General features: G+C 47.2%; 2 protein-coding genes across 2 annotated transcripts; both read right to left on the bottom strand.

The window, feature by feature from the left end:
* Positions 1–8,141: 8,141 nt before the first annotated feature.
* LOC116968553 (histone H2AX-like) lies at positions 8,142–9,483 on the bottom strand. The gene has a single exon (XM_033015323.1). It carries the CDS (start codon positions 9,354–9,356, stop codon positions 8,976–8,978), a length of 381 nt encoding a protein of 126 aa, XP_032871214.1. The 5' UTR covers positions 9,357–9,483; the 3' UTR covers positions 8,142–8,975.
* An 873-nt stretch (positions 9,484–10,356) lies between these two features.
* On the bottom strand, positions 10,357–10,846 carry LOC116968538 (histone H2B-like). Its single transcript, XM_033015306.1, has one exon. It carries the CDS (start codon positions 10,818–10,820, stop codon positions 10,416–10,418), a length of 405 nt encoding a protein of 134 aa, XP_032871197.1. The 5' UTR covers positions 10,821–10,846; the 3' UTR covers positions 10,357–10,415.
* Between the last annotated feature and the right edge of the window lie 6,756 nt (positions 10,847–17,602).

The raw sequence follows: 17,602 nt of genomic DNA, 5'->3' as shown, positions 1-17,602 counted from the left end.
CATTGTTGATATAGATACAGAGCCAGCCGCCCTTGCTCTTACCGGAGTGTTTGTTCTATCAGCACGATGCAGTGACCGTTTGGTTAGATCCACAGCCCCATCGGGAACCAGTGCGCTGAGCCAGGTCTCTGTGAAGATCAGCACACAGCAGTCTTTCAGGGATCGCTGGGTGTTGATCCAGAGCCTTACCTCATCCAGCTTGTTGGTGAGTGACCGGACTTTTGCGAGAAAGACGCTTGGGAGCGATGGTCTTTGTGGAGCCCTCCGTAGCCTGTCCTGCACCCCCACTGGCCTTCCACGTTTCTGCTTTCGCTCCCGGCGCTTGCTCCGTCTCCTGCCCTCCGGGGTGGTGATCCAGGGGGCTGTTCTGCCCAGCTCCATCGGGATTTTGGTGAGGGTGCTGTAGTACTCACAAGCCAGTTTCTCGCAGCCACGTCCGATATTGAGCAGTTCCGTGCGGCTTCATGTGCGACCCGTCGGGATTGCAATGTGGGTCCTGGATGTCCTCGTCCTGGAGGTGAGTTTCTTACTATGGTTTCTGGGGGTACTGGAGTTTCTAGGGGTTCTGAGGTTTTTAAATACCTTATTTTCACATCCGCGTTCGGTACCGGGCTGCTCCGAATTGACTCGGACTTGGGAGCGCAAAGCCGCTGCGTCTGAACGTGCCGCCATCTTGCATCTACATTAACTCTGCCCCCATAATCAGATCAGTTTTATTTTATCTCACGTTTACTGTTTACACAATTCTGACTGGCTGCATCTCTCATCTCTCTCTTTGTTCTTTATCTCTGTCATGAATTTTTGTTGATCTTTTTCATTGCTTTGGCTCGGAAACGATATTATATTTTGTTCACTTTTCTATCGCAGTTACAGTTTCTAGTTCATTTCTCCAGTTGCAGATTTTACAGCGAAACGTCTCTGTGATTTGTCTGTGCGCAGTGACTGCCCGTGCCTGTGCCTCTGATGGACAGCTCTCTCTGCCCCTCCCCCCGGGCTGCAGCCGCGCCTGTCATGGAATGAGAGACAATTTCACTGAAGAATCCAAGTCCAAGACGTAGCTCTGGGCACCCGCATGGGCCCCAGCTATGCCTGTCTCTTTGTAGGGTACGTTGAACAATCCTTGCTCAAGGCGTGCACTGGCCCTGTCCTCGAACTCTGTCTCTGTTACATTGATGACTGCATCGGTGCTATTCCCTGCATCCAGGCAGAACTCATGGACTTCAACAACTTCACCACCAATTTTTAACCTGCACTCAAATTCACTTGGACCATCTCAGACATCTCCCTCCCCTTTCTTGATCTCACAGACTCCATCACAAGAAATAGACTATTGACTAACATCTATTACAAACCCACTGACTCCCACAACTATCTTGACTATTCTTCTTCCCACCCTGCTTCCTGCAAAGACTCTATCCTTTACTATCAATTCATCCGTCTACACCACCTTTGCGCTCAAGATGAGGTGTTCCATACTAGAACATGTGAGATGTCCTCATTCTTTAGGGAATGGAGGTTCCCCTCTCCCATCATAAACGAGGCCCTCATTCCTGTCTCCTCAGTACCCCTTGCTCCCCCTCTCCTAGTGACAACAGAGACAGCGTACCCCTAGTCCTTACCTTCCAACCCATCAACATTCGCATACAACACATAATCCTCTGAAATTTCCGCCACCTACAACAGGATCCCAGCACTAGCCACATTTTCCCATCTCCACTCCTTTCCGACTTCTGCAGAGACCATTCCGTCTGCAACTCCCTGGTTAACTCATCCCTTCCCACCCAAACCACCCCATTCCCAGGTACCTTCCCATGCAGCCACAGTAGATGCAAAACCTGTCGCTATACCTCCTCCGTCGACCCTGTCCAGGGACCCCGACAGTCCTCTCAGGTTAGGCAGAGGTTCACTTGCACCTCCTCCATCCTCATCTACTGTATCTGTATTTCAAGATGTGGACTCATATACATAGGCGAGACCAAACGCAGACTGGGCGATCGTTTTGTGGAACACCTTCGCTCAGCTCGCATGAACGAGCTGGTCCTTGCTCTCTGCCATTCTCGTGTGGATCTGCGGCCTGACTGGCAGTTAAGAATGTCATTAAATTGGAATGGGTGCAGAAGAGATGCACCATATGTTACCTGGGCTTGCATTATAGGGAGAGGATGGATGGGCTGGGACTTTATACTTTGCAGCATTGAAGACTAAACAGTGACCTTTTTGATGTGTACCTGAAACTGATGGGCAGGATAAACTGAATGAACAGTTTTTCCCCCAGGTTAGAGGTTTCATAAAAAAGGCACACGGCGAAGGTGAAATGAGATAAACTCAAGAGAAACCTCAAGGCAACACTTTTATTCAGAGTGTCGTCCACATCTGGAATGAGCTTCCAGAAGATTCTATAGGAGTGGATACAATTATGACATTGGACAGATACAAGGCCAGGAAGGTTTTAGAGGGATATGGGCCAAAAGTAGGTGAAAGAGACTAGCCCAATATGTCAACTTAGTTGGTATGGACAAGGTTTCCATGCTGTACAGCTCTATCACTTTATGACTTGTATTTTATACAATGACAGATGACTGGCACTCACTGTGTGAATTAAAAACATTTAGGTTTATTATTGTCACGTGTACCAACAGGAAACAATAAAACTTCCCTGCACTGTACTGCAAGGAGACAGGCCTGGAAAACACACTATTTGACCATCACACCGCACAATAATGTAATGACATGGACCTCACACTTCCCTGTGGGGCAACAGATTTCCAACACCAACCCCTCGTGTACAGATAAAGACAGGAACACCCCCTGCACTACACTGTGAAGTCACAGCCCAGTACAAACCACACAGCCTGTGGTCTGAGAGATTTGCACCAGCCAATCCCAACATATGCAACTGTATCAAATTCCTGGGCATGCATATTTCTGAAGATCTGTCCTGGCCCCAGCACATTGATGCAATCATAAAGAAAGTGCATCAGTGTTTCTACTTCTAAGACTGCGGAAATTCAGTATGCCAACAAATACATTATTTAATTTCTATAATTGCATCATGGCCTGGTTCAGCAACTTGAACGACCAGAATCAAAGATGATTGGACAAATGGATGAACACTGCCCAGTCCATAGACACAAAAAGCTGGAGCAACTCAGTGGCACAGGCAGCATTTCTGGAGAGGTTGACGTTTCAAGTCAAGACCCTTCTTCAGGCTGGTTAGGGAAAAGGGAAACAAGCGATATGGAAAGGTAAAGAACAATGAATGAAAGATATGCAAAATAGAAACAATGATAAAAGTAACAGACCATTCCTAGCTAAGAAGCTAGTGCGTCTTGTGTGGGGGAGGGATAGAGCGAGAGAGAATGCCGGGGCTACCTAAAGTGAGAAACATAGAAAAAGGTGCAGCACAAGGCCATTCGGCTCTTTGAGCCAGCACCACCATTCATTATGATCACGGCTGATCATCTAAAATCAGTACCCAGTTTCGGCTTTTTCCCCCATATCCCTTAATTATTTCAGCCCTACGAGCAAAATCTAACTCTCTCTTGAAAACATCCAAAAAAGTGGAGTTACAGTGTCTACCCTCCAGTACAAGGAACTGATCCAGAGTCGAGTGAAAATTGGAAAATGATCACCAATGCATCCATGATTTCTGGGGTACACCTCCTTGAGTACGCTGGGATGTCGACCATCAGGCCGTGGGGATTTATTTGCCTCCAGTCCCAACGGTTTACTAACACCATTTCTTGACTAATGTGAATTAGTTTCAGTTCCTTCCTCTCATTAAATCCTCGGTCCTCTAGTATTTCTGGGAGATTGTTTGTGTCTTCCATAGGGACGACAGAAGTAAAGAACTCATTTAACTGTTCAGTCATTTCCTTGTTTCTCCATTATAAATTCATCTGTCTATGCATGTTAGGGACCTATATTTGGGTTCACTAATCTGATACTATTTACATATCTAAAGAAGCTTTTACAGGCTGTTTTTATATTCCCGCAAGCTTTCATTCATGCTCTATTTGCACCCTCTTAATTAACCCCTTTGTCCTCCATTGAGTTCTAAATTTTACGGTTCTTCTCACAGTCCTGGTGTCGCTTATACGTTCTCGTCCTCTGCACTGACACGGAAACTTTATCTTCTTATTCCCTCTCAGCTTGTCTCTGTCTCCAAATATTTCACCCACAACGTTACATATAGAGCAGATTAATATGAACAAGGTACTGCTGAGGGATACAGCTCATCCAGGGCCAATCTGAAAATGGGAATTAGGAATGCCAAACTCAATCACAAACGGCGGATTGAGGAGCACTTCCAAAACAACTCTGACCCCAGGCGCATGTGGCAAGGAATCAAATCCCTTGCCGATTACCATAAAGTTAACACCCCTCCCCCAGACAACGCCACCCTTCCTGACGAGCTAAACCATTTCTATGCTCGCTTTGACCGGGACAACAAAACCCCAGCTTTCAAAGTTGCTCCACCCCCGAATGAACAACCCCTCAATCTCTCCACCTCTGCTGTACAAGATGCACTGAGCAAGGTGAATGAGCGCAAAGCTGCCAGCCCCGATGGCATCCCTGGCCGGGTGCTTAGGGCATGTGCTGGACAACTATCTCCAGTCTTCACCGACATTTTCAATCTCTCACTGGCCCAGGGTGTTGTCCCCACTTGCCTCAAGACATCAACCATCGTGCCAGTGCCCAAACAGTCAGCCACAGGGAGTCTCAATGATTTCCGCCCAGTGGCACTCACCCCTGTCATTGCTAAGTGCTTTGAGCGGCTGATCTTGGCTCACCTCAAAGCCAGCCTCCCCCCCACACTGGACCCCCATCAGTTTGCCTACCGGGCCAACAGGTCTACAGAGGACGCCATATCGGCGGCCCTACACTCTGCCCTGACCCACCTGGACAACAACAAGTCCTACATCAGGTTGCTGTTCATTGATTTCAGCTCTGCCTTTAACACTGTCATCCCCGCCAGCTTGATCACCTAACTCAGCGGACTTGGCATCTCCACCTCCCTCTGCAACTGGACACTGGATTTCCTCACCAACAGACCACAGTCTGTCAGGGTCAACAACCTCACCTCCTCCACTATAACACTGAACACCGGCGTGCCACAGGGCTGTGTGCTCAGCGCTCTCCTCTATTCCCACTTCACTCACGACTGCATCCCTAAGTACGGATCCAACGCCATCACTAAGTTTGCTGACGACACCACGGTGGTGGGACTGATCAGTGACAACGATGAGTCAGCCTACAGAGAGGAGGTCCAGCACCTGACAACCTGGTGTGCCAACAATAACCTCGTCCTCAACTCCAAGAAGACGAAGGAAATTATTGTCGACTTCAGGAAGGTCAGAGGAGGCAGTCATACCCCCATCCATATAAACGGGACTGAGGTGGAGCGCGTCTCCAGCTACAAATTCCTCGGGGTACATATCTCGGAGGATTTGTCCTGGTCCCTCAACACCTCCAAGCTGATCAAAAAGGCACAGCAGCGCCTTTACTTCCTGAGGAGGCTCAAGAAAGCCCACCTGTCCCCCCAGATCCTGACCAACATCTACCGCTGTACCATCGAGAGCATCCTGACCACCTGCTTCACGGTGTGGTACAGCAGCTGCACTGTTGCGGACAGGAAGGCACTACAACGGGTGGTGAAAATCGCGCAGCACATCATCGGTGCTCCGCTCCCTGCCATGGATGCCCACCACCGAAAACGGTGTCTGAGACGGGCTGGGAAGATCATTAAAGACCCCTCCCACCCCAACCATGGACGGTTTGCCCTCCTCCCATCAGGGAGGCGGTACAGGAGCCTCAGGTCTCGTACCAGTAGGATGAGGAACAGCTTCTACAATTATACCATCACATTGCTGAACTCGGAGTCCCGCCGATAGATTTCTCCGGTCCCTCCGTCCCCATTGTTTAATTATTCTGTATTTTTGATTATTCTGTATCTTCTTTTTTTTTAATTTCTATATGCACTACTACTACTACGGACTGACGCAAAACTGCATTTCGTTGTACCCATACTTAGTATTTGTGCAATGACATTAAAGTTGAATTGAATTGAATTGAATGTGGTTTAATTGCTGTGGTGAACATGATGTATTAACTGTAACCTCCTGTGTTGTAAGTCCCCTGAAATCTCTTCTTATCAAGATCACTACAAGTTCTCGGTCCTTTCACTGAACCAACCTTTACACCTAAGTGAGGATTTGACCCCGGTTTATGAATAATAACCTGTCCATAACTTAATCCCCTTCGCACAAAAATCCAACTGCTGTTATGTTCCATGAATCATATTTGTTTCCAATGGTTACCAGGTGAAATTAATGGGAGGTTACATTCCCAGAAACTCCTATCAGATAATTAATTCACTCGCAGTCTGTATTGTAAATGGATCGGGATCAAGTGAAGGGTGCAGTGGCTAAACCACATTCACACATTTATAATGCACTAGACTAAGTGGAACCAGTTGGGCTGGTCACCCAAAGCAATATTCCAGCTCACCACCAATTCCAATATTGCAATATTGCTCGCCAGTGGGGGGGGGGGGGGGGGGGGGGGGGGGGGGCTTTCTGTTGCACTAGTATGGGTGTTGTGGGCCGAAGGTACTTGTTTCCAGATGGCTAGTATTGACATTGTGGGCCGAATGGATTCTTGAGCTGGCAGCTCAGTCACTGAGGCCTGGCAGTACAGTCACTCGGACCTGCCAGGCTGGCAGCTGAGAAACTGCCAGAAATTCTGCCTAAAACAGGTGACAGACTGTGAGAGAGAAGGTGGAGAGGGTGGACTGAATAGATTATTGGGCTGGCAGTTCAGTCACTTATGGCTGGTGGACTGGCAGTTCAGTCACTTACAGCTGGTGGGCTGGCAGTTCACTTACTCACGACTCGTGGGCTGGCAGTTCACTTACTCATGGCTGTTGGGCTTGCAGTGCAGTCACTAACGCCTGGTATGCTGGCAGTTCATTCAGCTACCCCTCTTCCCTTCATCCCCCCCACTCTGCTCCTTGCCATTCCCCTTCCCCCCACACATTCAGTCCATCTCCCTACAACCTCCCCCCATGCACTCTTAGCGGATCTCCCACAGAGCAGCCATTCCTGCCTATTAGGTTCCCATTGTGATGAAGAACACGCAGACATGAAAAGTGGAAAAAATGATTTATTAAAGTTTAAATTGTGAATTACTCTTAAAATATAAGAACAATTAAAGATGAGAATGATTGTTATTTCTTGTTGTGTTCTGCTGCCCACCGCCTCTTGATGGCTATTTGCTGTTGATTAAAAAAAGAGCTAGGGTTGGGGGCGGCTTCAGGAGGGGGAGCATCCTATAGCTAGGCGGAGGGCAGCTAGATACAGGAAGATTGCTCCCGATGTTGGGGAAGTCCAGGACAAGGGGTCACAGCTTAAGGATAAGGGGGAAATCCTTTAAAACCGAGATGAGAAGAACTTTTTTCACACAGAGAGTGGTGAAACTCTGAAACTCCCTGCCACAGAGGGTAGTCGAGGCCAGTTCATTGGCTATATTTAAGAGGGAGTTAGATGTGGCCCTTGTGGCTAAGGGGATCAGAGGGTATGGAGAGAAGGCAGGTACGGGATACTGAGTTGGATGATCAGCCATGATCATATTGAATGGCGGTGCAGGCTCGAAGGGCCGAATGGCCTACTCCTGCACCTAATTTCTATGTTTCTATGTTTCTATGTTGAGGTGGGGATGCTAGTGTGTGTGTGGGAGTGGGGGGGACTAACTGCCTTGGGACTAACTCATGGTCTCTGGACTGACTGACCAACTCATGGCCTCTGGACTTTCAGACTGAATCACAGCTTGTGGGCTGACTTATGCCCGACTTCTGGAGTCCGACTTTTGTAAACTGAAAACTGTAACATCCAAATTGAAGAACAGCTTCTTCCTGACAGCCATCAGGCTATTAAACATAACGAAATACTATATTATTTGTACTATTTGTTGATTACACACACACCCTCCACTTCACACAGACTCTCACACACCGACACAGACACACACACACACACCTAATTCACGGCTAATTAGTAAATTACTTGAACCTGGGCCTTTGGTGCTCTTTTTAAATCTTCTTTCCCATTGACTCACTTATTTCCAGCCAATATTAGCTCTCGCTGCTTCTCTCCTCTCTCCGGCGGTCGGAGCTCAGTCAATCGGAGAAAAGACTGCAGTGTGATTGCCGGCCAATTTCAGTGCAAACAAGAACAGAGGCAAATGTTATCATAATATCGTTTCCATCAATTTATATCGATTTTAATGTCCCCATAAATCGTATGCGGTGCGGATTTACTGATCCACTAGCGAAACTGACGGAATTCAGCTCTGCCCGAGGCTGGATATTAGTCGCTGTTTTCGAAGAGAAACCTTGAGTCGATGTTAGTGTTGCTGCATTAATTGTTCTGTAGGTGAGAGGGAAACGGAATTGGTTTCGAGGAGGATCTCTTACTGTAGGTCGCTGCCAATGTTCTGAGGAATATCTGCGTAAATGTATCTTCCCGCATCAGCCAACCGCTGTTTCATGTTTAGTTTTGAGGTACAACGCGGAAACTGACCCTTCGGACCAGCGAGTCCGCACCGACTAGCGATCCTCACACAAGAATACTATCCTACAAATGATAAGTGTTTGAAAAACATATGTTTTTAAACATTTATATCAAACCATTAACCTACAACCCTGGACGTCTTTTGAGTGTGGGAGGAAACGGGGAGAACGTACAAATTGTGTACAGGGAAGCGCCCGTAGTCGGGATCGAACCAGGGTCTCTGGCGCTGTAAGGCAGTTGGTCTACCGCTCCGCCACCGTGTAGACAACTCAATGTGCAGTCGGTTTTCGACAACGACAAGGCACACTTGTCCCGCACTAAGCATAATCGATGTTCAGCCCTTCCACAGACATGGTGAGTGGCTCTGAAAAGAGCCTTTGGGTCACTATGTTGAGTTTTTCTCGCTTACTTGCCCGCTGCGCCGGTTTTCTTGGGCAACAGCACGGCCTGGATATTGGGCAACACACCGCCCTGAGCGATGGTCACCCCTCCCAGCAGCTTGTTGAGCTCCTCGTCGTTGCGGACGGCCAGCTGCAGATGTCTGGGGATGATGCGGCTCTTCTTGTTGTCCCGGGCCGCGTTGCCGGCCAGCTCGAGGATTTCAGCCGTCAGATACTCGAGCACAGCAGCCAGATAGACAGGGGCTCCTGCACCCACCCGATGAGCATAGTTGCCTTTCCTCAAGTGCCTATGAACACGACCGACCGGGAACTGCAGTCCAGCCCGGGACGAGCGAGACTTGGCCTTGGCCCGAGCTTTGCCGCTGGTTTTTCCTCGTCCAGACATCTCCTGATGTTTTGTACACGCAGAATGAGAAAATTATCACAGACTCGCCTTTCTTATACCTGTTTGAGGAATCCAGAGAACCGCTGGTGATTGGTGAAAAAGGACATAATCTCATTGGTGTGAAGAATGACCCAATCACAGAACTGTTTTATCTACCAATCAAAATCCACAACAGAAAAGCGCTGAAAATATCTGCCAGTCCCTCCAAAACTCGACCTTTGAAATAGTCGCCAAACTATAAATCTGTATGTCAATACAATTTGCTACATCACATAATCATTGCTTTTTTCATTATCATTTTTTATGTAAGTGCATTGCGTTAAGATGTTAATTATACTGCAGCGAGTAAGAATTTCATTGTTCCGCTCACGGTACATATGACAATTAAATACTCTTGATTGTTGACCACCTTGAACCCCGGGCAATACAGCACAACACATTTAATTTACGGTTTATTTGGGCCGGTAACCGATTACAAAATATGATCCTCGGCATCAATTAGCGAGCGGTCACTATGTAAACGGTCTCGGATTATCGACTGGTTCATTTTCACAAAAATCGGAATATGGGCGACTGTAATGTTCCTCCTTGAAAGACTGGACGAATTGCCGAGTAGAAATGCAATTCAGTACACTTATTGAGATGAAGACAATAAAACAGCAACTACAGCACTAATCGGCTGGCCGTGGGCACAATTTATGATGACTGGGTAGACAAAAATGCTGGAGAAATTCAGCGGGTGAAGTAGCATTGTGGAGCGAAGGAAATAGGCAACGTTTCGGGTCGAAACCCTTCTTCTGACTCTGGCTTATGATGACTGGGACAAGCTGACGTGAGTTTTACTTCTGTTTGACGGACAGGAACGCAACATGGATACCGGGAATATCCCGCGTATATCGGAACATTTCATCACTAAACAGAACGGCAAACAAAAATATCCTGAAACAATTCTTCTGCGATTCAATGTCGAAACATTAGTACAACTCTTTCTGCGAAAATGTGGGTGGCTCTTAAAAGAGCCGTTGGGTTTTGGGTGTTTTTTTAACAATGTGTGGATCTTTATTTGGAACTGGTGTACTTGGTCACCGCCTTTGTCCCTTCCGACACGGCGTGCTTGGCCAGCTCCCCGGGAAGAAGCAGGCGCACGGCGGTCTGAATCTCTCGGGAGCTGATGGTCGCCCGCTTGTTATAATGCGCCAGGCGGGAAGCCTCGCCCGCGATACGCTCGAAAATATCATTCACGAACGAGTTCATGATGCCCATGGCCTTGGAGGAGATGCCGGTGTCCGGGTGAACCTGCTTCATCACTTTGTAGATGTAGATGGAGTAACTCTCCTTCCTCGACTTCCTGCGCTTCTTGCCCCCTTTGCCTGCGGATTTCGGCAAAGCTTTCTTTGCGCCCTTCTTGGCGGCTGTTTTCGGCAAAGATCCTACAGCATCTTTGGTTTTCGACGGATCAGGCATTTCCTCGGTGGATTTCAAACACGGAAGTGACCAGCTCGGAGTCGGAGTGCGGATTAAATAGGCAGCGGCGTCACCCTATGCTAATGAGGGATGGAGCAGGAGCGGATCGTCATTGGGTGGTCGGAGACATGAATCACACTTCGCTATAAACCTTCTGATTGGATATCTGCGGTGAAACATTGCAATCCCTCGCTCCCCCAATCAGAAGCCGCTTCCACTGACTACATTCGCGTCACACCAAGCTCCAGTATCTGTGGCGTGACACTACATTTACATGGATAGGAAAGGTTTATAGGGATACTAGACGAAGTGGGACCCGTTGGGTCCCATGTTCAAACGGGAGGGCTGGTCCCCAAACGCAATATTCCACCTCTCCACCAATTCCAATATTGGTGGCCAGTGGGGAGGGGGCTTTCTGGAACGCTAGTATGGGTGTTTTGGGCCGAAGGGACTGGTTGCCAGAGGGCTAGTATGGACATTGTGGGCCGAATTTATTCTTGGGCTGGCAGCTCAGTCACTCAGGCCTGGTGGTCTTGCAGCTCAGTCACTCAGGCCTGGTTGGCTGGCAGCTCAGTCACTCAGGTCTGGTAGACTGACAGCTCAGTCACTCAGGCCTGGTGGGAAACTGCCAGAAATTCTGCCCAAAACAGGTGAGAGACTCTGTGAGCGAGAAGGGGCATTCTTTTCCGTTGCTGGTTGCTCAAGTTGCCGAACCAGGCAACATGCTCTCTACTGTACACCTTTAGAAGTTCGAGAGAGTCCTCTGTCATACCGACTCTCCGTAATATTCTCAGGAAGTAGAGGCGCTGATGTGCTTTCTTTATTATTTCATCAGTGTGCTGGGACCAGGAAAGATCTTCGGAAATATGCACGCCCACGAATTTGATGTTCCTGACCCTTTCACCATATGATATTGATATAAACGGGATTGTGAGTCCCTATCCTACCCCTCCCTAAGTCCACAATCAGTTCGAGGATCCAATTGTAGACGGATGCGCAGAGACCCAGATCTGAGAGCTTGGTAACCAGCATGGAGAGGATGATGGTATTAAATGCCAACTTTAGGCTGTGCACATCATACACAGGAAGTTTGGTTTGGTGGGGAATGACAAATATAATTTAACTCTGACAAATGTGAGGTGTTGCACACTGATATGCAAATCCAGGGTAGGACTTGCACAATAAATGGTAGAACCCTGGAGAATGTTGCAGAACAGAGATCTCGGATTACAGGTGCATGGTTTCTAGAACATCGTAAGATGGATGGTGTGGTGAAGGCTTTGCCATACTTGCCTTCAATGGGAAGGGTATTGAATACAAATATTTGGATATCATGATGCAGCTTTGTATTGGTGAGACTACACCTGGAATAGTGTATGTAGTTCTAGTTGCTCAGCTGTAGCAGGATGCCATTATGCTGGAAATGGTGCAGAAGAGGTTTACCAAGATGTTTCGGGGACTTGTGTGTTTGAATTATAAGGAGAGGCTGGATAGGCAAGGATTGATTTGGGAGCATAGGAGGTCGAGGGGTGACCTAAATAAAGTGTGATAAATCATGAGGGGCATGGATATTGAACACTCAGTTTATTTTCCCCAGGATAAAGGATTCTAAAACAAGAATTATTGGCCCAAGGTGAGAGAGTGAGAGAGATTTAAAAGGGACATCAGGGCAACATTTTAACTGAGAGTACTTCATATCTGGAATGAGCTGCTGAGGAAACGGGTATAATTACAATGTTTAAAATATATTTTGACCAATATTGGGATAGGAAGGGATAAGAAGCTGAGGGTCAAATGTGGGCAAGTGGAACTGACCCAGAATGCAGACATGATTGCCATGGCCAAGGTGCACCAGGCGGCCTGTTTCTGTGCTATAAAGCTCTATGACTTATTAAATCTAGAAATGTTCCACAGCTCAAGGGACAACACATCATCTATCACCTGTGCACAATGCAGCATGTAGGACTCTATGCTGAATCCTCGTGTTGATATCAGTCTGACCAAGTTTGCCTGCCATCTATCTTCCTTACTCTTTCAGTTGTATTGTCTGGCCCATTCAGAATGTACCAGTCGACCAGACTACAGCAGATTAGGTGCGTTGGAAGGAACTGCAGATGCAGGTTTACATCAAAGATAGACACTAAATTTAGGAGCTACTAAGTAGGTCAGACAGCATGTCTGGAGAGAAAGGATGCGTGATGTTTCAACTCATGACCCTTCTTCAGACTGAAGGTCAGGGGAAAGGGAGTCTGGAGATATCGTGGGGTAAAATTATAGTTCAAAGCAGACGATGATAAGGAAATTAGAATGGTTCGTTGTTAGCTAAGGTGACAAGGAATCATAAGGAAGGGGGAGGGATGGAGAGAGAGTTAGAACTAAACCAAGATAAGCACATTTGCTTATTTATCTCACGGGGACCTGCTGACTCCGACCTCGTACTCCCTCACTGTTTATGCTTCCCACACACCAGATCGTTTCCCCTTCTAGCCACTGCTCCCAATCCACTTTCACTGGTCATGCAGAAGAGTCAAGAGTGTTTTATTGTCATCCTAAGTGGGACCCGTTGGGTCCCATGTTCACATGGGAGGGCTGGTCCCCCAACGCAATATTCCACCTCTCCACCAATTCCAATATTGTTGGCCGAATGGATTCTTGGGCTGGCAGCTCAGTCACTCAGGCCTGGTGGGCTGGCAGCTCAGTTACTCAGGCCTGGTGGGCTGGCAGCTCATTCACTCAGGTGTGCGTGTGCATGTGTGTGTGTGTGTGTGCCACGGCTGGCAGTTCACTCACTTACGGTTGGTGGGCTCACACACACACCCCAATCTCACACACACCCTCCATCTCTCACAACCACTCACACCCTCCATCACTGACACACACACACACACACAACATATATATGACAGTAAAACTCTCTTGAATTTATTCATGTGGTTGAGCGTGGCTTCCGGAATGACCGCAACCTCTCCACTGAGCAGGAAGTCTGGAGTGAGCGGGACTTCCGAAATGAGCGTGACCTTTGGAGCAAGCACAGTGCAGGCCAACAACTGAGTTGAAGCACGATGCAGGCCAGCAACTGAGTTCAAGCACGGTGCAGGCCAACAACTGAGTTCAAGCACAGAGCAGGCCAACAACTCATTTCCTTTCCATTTTGAGCACAGTGCAAGGCCAACAACTCATTTCCTTTCCATTTTGAGCACAGTGCAAGGCCAACAACTCATTGCATTTCCATTTCGAGCACAGTGCAAGGCCAACAACCCATTTCATTTCCATTTCAAGTACAGTGCAGGCCAACAACTCATTTTGAGAATTTTAGTAATAGTATAGATGTCGCAGAAAGAACAATGAAGTTCTTACTTGCTGCAGCACAACAGAATAACTATATAACTTTAGCTTGTGGAGCAGTTCTGTGTTTTTACATAACTATATTAACACAAATAGAACTAAAGTGCCTCCCCACCTACATTTCAGACACTTGCCCTATTTCACAAGAATAGTTTAAGCTTTGCCCACCCCCTCTAAGCCTCAATCCTAGTCTATATCCAGAAACGTAAAATCCACTTCACAGCCTTTGTTATTCTTGGAACTTTCTCCAATCTTTCTGCATTTTGCTCTAATTCCCAACAAGATCACCCCCATATTTCAATGTTCCATTCATAAATCCTCAATATTTTCATCTTAGATAACTGCGTGATGTTCCCCCTCATCAAAAACTCAACTACCTCTCCTCTCTTACTTCTGCTCCATCTCGCCTATCGCACTGGTACCCTGGAACATTAAGCTACCAGCCCGACCCTCCATTAACTATATTTCTGCAGCGGCTGTAATATCCCAATCCCATGTACTTATTCACGTCCAGTGTTCGAGGATCATATTTGTCCGGCCACATTTACTGAAATAAATGTGATTTAATCTTCCCTGGTATCCTGAGCAAATCTGCCCGCCAGAATATTGGTCACCCTCCAGTTCAGGTGTAACCCGTCCCTCTTGTGCAGGTCACTGCTGCTGCAGAAAAGATCCCTATAATCCAATAATCTGACTCCCTGCTCCAACTTTTCAGTTATGCATTCATCAGTCCCATCTTCCTCTTCCTATCCTCACAGAATTTCCTTCTTTTCCCCTGACTATCAAGTATCCTATCACTGTCGCCTGACTGGTCTCATTCATCCCCACCAAAGATTCTATAGCGCTCCGCTATAAGATCTTTGATCCCCACTGTGCCACAGAACCAGTCCTAGTAGCACAGACCTGGATGTTGCTTTCTGTTGCAACATCACTGCTTTTCCCACCCAACAGTTAAAATTACCCACGACTACAAACACATTGATTTCACATCCTTCCTCATTCAGCCTACATGTCTGGTCTCCTCATGCATGATGACTATTGAGAGGCAGACAGTATAATCCCATCATAGTGATTGTCCATTTCTTATTCCCAAGTTTTAACCATAAAGTTCCATGAGTCGATCCCTCCAGGATATCCCAGCTCACCCATCTTACCCGTGAGACTCCTTTCATTCAAGTAAATGCAGTCAACCCCACCGGCCCTTCACGAGATTCCCCTCCTGTCCCTGTCTACTCATCCCACTGGATTTTACTATCCCATTTTCTACATAGCCCACCTGATCAGAGTCACTGTGGATCCCAGCCCCCTGCATCACTAGATTAACTACTGAGTAGCCCTGGTGCAACTATCAGCGAACTTCACTCTGTTCCACCCACTGCCCTCCCCAGCCCTCTCTGCTGCTGAGACACATTTATTTCTTCCTCTGTTCCAATCAAGCATGTCAGAGTTAAAATGTCAGCCATTTCTCTTTCCACAGATGCTGTCTGACCTGCTGAGTTTTCCACCATGTCCTACATTTCACATTCACATCAGAGTTGTCGCTTCTCATCAACAGCACGGCCATGACACAAGTTCCCAGTGAGTCCCACTGCCAGCAGCCGTCGGGCACTAAAGCATTTGTCAACAACTGTACTCAATCCTGTCACTGACACAGTCTTGGGATAAACTTGCAGGTCACACAGATGCCATGTTTTCACTCCTCAGATCAACCTGATTTGTCACACTATGCGCCAATGTGCAAATCAACCATCTTGGATGCACAAACATCATAAAATATTCAGATCTCGATAAAGCAGTGTGTAGAAGAGCTGAATTACCTTAGCTTCGGCAGTAAATCCGCACCGCATATGATTTATATAGAGGGGGGAGAATTAAAGTGGATTTAATATAAAGTTGAAAGAAACTGATTATTCAGAATAATAAGGAAATGGGTGTAGAGGTAGATCGCTTGCAGCGCCGGAGACCTGGGTTCGATCACGACTACGGGAGCTGTCTGTCGGAGTTTGTACCTTCTCCCCGTGACCGTGTGGGATTTTTGCCGAAAACTTTCCGAGAGAACTGAAAACGTTCAGCAGGTCAGGCAGCATTTACTGGAGTTGTGAAGCACAGAAACCGGTTCTTCAGCCCAACGTCCATACTGAGCAAGGGCCTTCGTGAGGGTGTCACATTTGCCAACCTTTGGCCCTTAATTCTACTTGCCTCTATCGTCTCATCTGTCAGCTTGTCTCATAAACCCACATCCCTTTCTGTTGAAAAATCTTGCCCCTCACGTGTCCCTTAACTCTGTCCCCTCTCACCTTAAACCTTTGCCTAATACTTTTAGATTCTGAAACCCTCGGACAAAGACTGTGTATCCACATTCCCTCCGACCCTCATGATTTTCTGTAACTTTGAGGTCAGCCCTTCAGTCTGCATAGTTTCTGGGGAAGCAGTCATTGTGAAAGATTAAACAGTGTTAATGATTCAGGCCAGAGATCCTTCATCAGATAACATTCTGTTTGGTTTCCAGATTGGTTCTGTACCTGGCGAATGAGCCGTTGAAAATCAGGCACCAGGAACCCAAGAACTCTCTGAATCCCAGATCTCTGTCATGTCTCACAATTCAGACAACATGCTTCCGTTTTCCAAAAATGGACAATTGCAGAGCGATAGAGTGCTGCAGCCCAGAAATAGGAACTTCAGCCCTCTCCGTCCATCCCCACATCTTTGCCCATCTACATAAATCCCATCTGACTGTGCCCTGTAGGTCTTGCCTATTTAACTATCTGTCTAAGGTAGACAAAAAGCTGGAGAAACGCAGCGGGTGAGTCAGAATCCATGGAGCGAAGGAATGGGTGATGTTTTGGGTCGAGACCCTTCTTCAGACTGCCTGTCTAAATGCCTCTTCAACATGCAGACCGTGCCTGATTCCACAACCTCTCTCTGGTGCCATGATTCAAATGTCAACCTTTCCCTGTCTAGAAAACCTCTGCTCTCTTGTTTTTGACACACCTGGCATGGGAAATAGATTTTGATGTTCTACCCTGTCATTGCCTCTCACTGGTTTATATACTTTTATCTGGTTAGTAATCAATCTCCTTCACTGCAGGGAAAACAAGACCAGCGGCTCCAATAATTCCTCATAGATAAGGTTCTCCAGTCCATGCCAGATCATGGGGAATGTCCTCTACACTCTCTCCAGTACAACCACATCCTTTCTCGTGCCACAGAAGGAGAAGAGAGGCAGAATGGCACAAATACTCCAAATGTGGATTAACTAGTGTTTTGTAAAGTTGCTGCATAACATCCTATCCATTATATTCTATGCCATGACATAGGAAGGCAGGGATGCCATATACTTTCTTCATCAGCCTATCTAATGCATTGGAATTTTCAAGGAACTTTGGATTTTAACCCCTCGGTCTGTCTATGCATCAACATAACTTAGCATCCTGCCA

The sequence above is a fragment of the Amblyraja radiata genome, chromosome 45 (assembly GCF_010909765.2).
Source record: "Amblyraja radiata isolate CabotCenter1 chromosome 45, sAmbRad1.1.pri, whole genome shotgun sequence".
NCBI classification, from domain to species: Eukaryota; Metazoa; Chordata; class Chondrichthyes; order Rajiformes; family Rajidae; genus Amblyraja; species Amblyraja radiata.
This window is presented reverse-complemented; position numbering and strand designations above follow the sequence as displayed.

Excerpts from the sequence above, each read along its gene's own strand:
- LOC116968553 (XM_033015323.1), bottom strand. The coding sequence starts at position 9,356 with ATGTCTGGACGAGGAAAAACCAGCGGCAAAGCTCGGGCCAAGGCCAAG.
- LOC116968538 (XM_033015306.1), bottom strand. The coding sequence starts at position 10,820 with ATGCCTGATCCGTCGAAAACCAAAGATGCTGTAGGATCTTTGCCGAAA.